At 44.9% G+C, this 4,111-nt stretch overlaps 1 protein-coding gene across 1 annotated transcript in view; it reads right to left on the bottom strand.

The window, feature by feature from the left end:
* Positions 1–269: 269 nt before the first annotated feature.
* Positions 270–4,111, bottom strand: part of LOC139379119 (amino acid transporter heavy chain SLC3A2-like) — a 13,200-nt gene continuing 9,358 nt past the window's right edge. Inside the window, exons 11-12 of the mRNA XM_071121950.1 lie at positions 1,507–1,720; positions 270–1,362 (exon numbers count right to left, since the gene is read on the bottom strand). Of these exons, the coding sequence (XP_070978051.1) occupies positions 1,226–1,362; positions 1,507–1,720 (351 nt within the window). The 3' untranslated portion in view covers positions 270–1,225. The remainder of the gene's footprint in view (positions 1,363–1,506; positions 1,721–4,111) is intronic.

Raw genomic sequence — 4,111 nt, 5'->3', positions numbered from 1 at the left:
ATCAATTGGAATGAACAAACAAGAGCGTGATGTATTTATATCTTCTAAGCACCTGCGTGAGGTGAGAGACACACATTGGGCTGTTTCATGGAGCTGACATTAACACACCTGTAATGTTCCTCTGCCTGAGCTTAACGGAAAGCATGTGGCATTAGGCCAATATCACACACACACACACTCAAAAACAGAACAAGTAGTGCACACACTCTGAGGCATCCACAGATAGAACACATACACATCAGAAGGAGGAAGGAGACAAAGGTCGATGCTTGATTGTCACCAGGCAATATTACACAGGACTTTTATTTTACTCCTTTCAAGATTTAGTCAGAACAATGTCTAGCAATCTTCTCCAATACTAGCAAGTTTTAGTCAGAACAATGTCTAGCAATCTTCTCCAATACTAGCAAGTTGAATAACAATTATATTTCACTGAATGGAATAAACAGATTGAAGAATAAAACATTTTTAAATTCAAACTGATATTTTCCTACTTCAACAGTTCAACTCAAGAGGTCATAAAACAACATTAGAAAAAACCGAACTAAAAAGTTCCTTTTAAAATGTTTTGAAACAATGGCCCCAAAAAATACATTTGATCAAATCTGAACTGGAATGTTTTAACAGTTGGAAATAGTCATTCTGGTCTAACATTTAATACTTTTAAGCACTGGCTAAATACTGCTGTTTATACTATATATTCCGTCTGCTTGTTTTATGTGATCTAAAACATTCTCTGCATTCTCCCTTTGTTCCAGGTGTAAAAGTTATGTTTAGTAGTTTCTTATTCTGGTCTCTGTTCTAGTCCTGGTCTCTGCTCTAGTACTGGTCTCTGCTCTAGTCCTGGTCTCTGCTCTAGTCCTGGTCTCTGCTCTAGTCCTGGTCTCTGCTCTAGTCCTGGTCTCTGCTCTAGTCCTGGTCTCTGCTCTAGTCCTGGTCTCTGCTCTAGTCCTGGTCTCTGCTCTAGTCCTGGTCTCTGCTCTAGTCCTGGTCTCTGCTCTAGTCCTGGTCTCTGCTCTAGTCCTGGTCTCTGTTCTAGTCCTGGTCTCTGTTCTAGTCCTGGTCTCTGTTCTAGTCCTGGTCTCTGTTCTAGTCCTGGTCTCTGTTCTAGTACTGGTCTCTGTTCTAGTCCTGGTCTCTGTTCTAGTCCTGGTCTCTGTTCTAGTCCTGGTCTCTGTTCTAGCCCTGGTCTCTGTTATAGTCCTGGTCTCTGTTCTAGCCCCTCCTAAGCGAAGGGGAAGGTCAATAGGACAGCCTGTCCGGGTCCCAGCAGCAGTTTATCCAGCGAGACAGAGCTGTCCGCAGCCAGGTTTTCAGGGTCAGTACTAAGCTTCACTTTAGCCTGCTCCGGGAGGCTCAGCTCTGGGAAGAAGAGGAGAAATCCTGTCAGTATTGGAATGTAGAATTTTTTGAATCATGTTTTGACTTCTCATATGTTGTTGCGTCACCGTTTTTTCATTTTGAGGATATAGTCTGGTCGCAATATGATTCAAGTGAAATAAATACCTGTGTGGTTGAGGGCCATGGTTAAGGTGTCGGAGCCCCAGTTAACGGCCGTAAGGTATCGCTCGCTCTGGTCCCACAGACGCAGGAAAGCAAGGGACGCGGAGGAGGAGTGGAGGTGGAAGTAGTCCCCATGAAGGAGGGAACGTTCTTTACCTCTCAGGTCAGAGAGGGTCTTAAACCACGAACGACATGTCAGACGATGAGTCTTCTGGGCCTGGAGGGGAGAGGAGGAGGAGAGGGAGGGGAGAGGAGGAGGAGAGGGAGGGGAGAGGGAGGGAGGAGGAGAGGGAGGGAGGAGGAGAGGGAGGGGAGAGGAGTAGGAGAGGGAGGGGAGAGGAGTAGGAGAGGGAGGGGAGAGGAGGAGGAGAGGGAGGGGAGAGGAGGAGGAGAGGGAGGGGAGAGGGAGGGAGGAGGAGAGGGAGGGGAGAGGAGGAGAGGGAGGGGAGAGGAGGAGAGGGAGGGGAGAGGAGGGGAGAGGAGGAGAGGAGAGGGAGGGAGGAGGAGAGGGAGGGGAGAGGAGGAGGAGAGGGAGGGGAGAGGAGGAGGAGAGGGAGGGGAGAGGAGGAGAGGGAGGGGAGAGGAGGGGAGGGGAGAGGAGGAGAGGGAGGGGAGAGGAGGGGAGGGGAGAGGAGGAGAGGGAGGGGAGAGGAGGAGAGGGAGGGGAGAGGAGGAGAGGGGAGAGGAGGAGGAGAGGGAGGGGAGAGGAGGAGGAGGAGGAGGAGAGAGAGGGAGAGGGATTACATAATTATGTAATGTTTAGTGATGAGGAGGATGACTCCACTCAGCGGGGTGTGTACACCACACTATACTACACTACACTATACTGCACTACACCATACCATACTATACCATATCATACTATACCATACTATACTATACCATACTGTACTATACCATACTATACCATACTGTACTATACCATACTGTACCATATTATACTATACCATACCATACCATACTATACCATAGTATACTATACCATACCATACTATACCATACTATACCATACTATACTATACCATACTATACTATACCATACTATACTATACTATACCATACTATACCATACTATACCATACTATACCATAGTATACTATACCGTACTATACCATACCATACTATACTATACTATACCATACTATACCATACCATACTATACTATACCATACTATACCATACTATACTATACCATACTATACCATAGTATACCATACCATACTATACCATAGTATGCTATACCATACTATACCATAGTATACTATACCATACTATACCATAGTATACTATACCATACCATACTATACCATACTATACCATACTATACCATACCATACTGTACTATACCATACTATACTGTACTATACCATACTATACCATACTATACCATACCATACTGTACTATACCATACTATACTGTACTATACCATACTATACCATACTATACCATACCATACTGTACTATACCATACTATACCATACTATACTGTACTATACCATACTATACCATACTATACCATACTATACCGTACTATGCCATACTATACCATACTATACTGTACTATACTATACCATACTGTACCATACTATACCATACTATACCATACTATACCGTACTATACCATACTATACTGTACCATACTATACTGTACTATACCATACCATACTGTACCATACTATACTATACTACCATGTATTTGTCTGATGCAGCTGTATTCACCCTCTGGGTTTAAAACATCATCCAATGAGTTTCTCTGAAAAGTAGAACCTACCAGAACATACACACAACCAGTAGGTCACGTGTCAGTACATACACACACAACCAGTAGGTCACGTGTCAGTACACACACACACACAACCAGTAGGTCACGTGTCAGTACACACACACAACCAGTAGGTCACGTGTCAGTACACACACACAACCAGTAGGTCACGTGTCAGTACACACACACAACCAGTAGGTCACGTGTCAGTACACACACACAACCAGTAGGTCACGTGTCAGTGCGTACACACAACCAGGTCACGTGTCAGTACACACACACAACACGTAGTTGCTAGTCAATGTTGCTAGTGAAGGTTGCTAGTGCAGGTTGCTAGTGCAGGTTGCTAGTGGAGGTTGCTAATCAATGTTGCTAGTGCAGGTTGCTAGTGCAGGTTGCTAGTCAATGTTGCTAGTGAAGGTTGCTAGTGGAGGTTGCTAATCAATGTTGCTAGTGCAGGTTGCTAGTCAATGTTGCTAGTGCAGTTTGCTAGTGCAGGTTGCTTGTGCAGGTTACTAGTGCAGGTTGCTAGTGCAGGTAGCTAGTGCAGGTAGCTAGTCAATGTTTTTAGTAGAGGTTGCTGGGTCAGGTTGCTAGTCCAGGTTGCTAGTCAATGTTTCTAGTGCAGGTTGCTAGTCAATGTTGCTAGTGCAGGTTTCTAGTCAATGTTGCTAGTGCAGTTTGCTTGTGCAGGTTGCTAGTGCAGGTTGCTAATAAATGTTGCTAGTGCAGGTTGCTAGTCAATGTTGCTAGTGCAGTTTGCTAGTGCAGGTTGCTCGTACAGGTAGCTAGTCAATGTTGCTATTGAAGGTTGCTAGTGCAGGTTGCTAGTGCAGGTTGCTAGT

Source organism: Oncorhynchus clarkii, chromosome 21, assembly GCF_045791955.1.
Source record: "Oncorhynchus clarkii lewisi isolate Uvic-CL-2024 chromosome 21, UVic_Ocla_1.0, whole genome shotgun sequence".
Classification (NCBI taxonomy): domain Eukaryota; kingdom Metazoa; phylum Chordata; class Actinopteri; order Salmoniformes; family Salmonidae; genus Oncorhynchus; species Oncorhynchus clarkii.
This window is presented reverse-complemented; position numbering and strand designations above follow the sequence as displayed.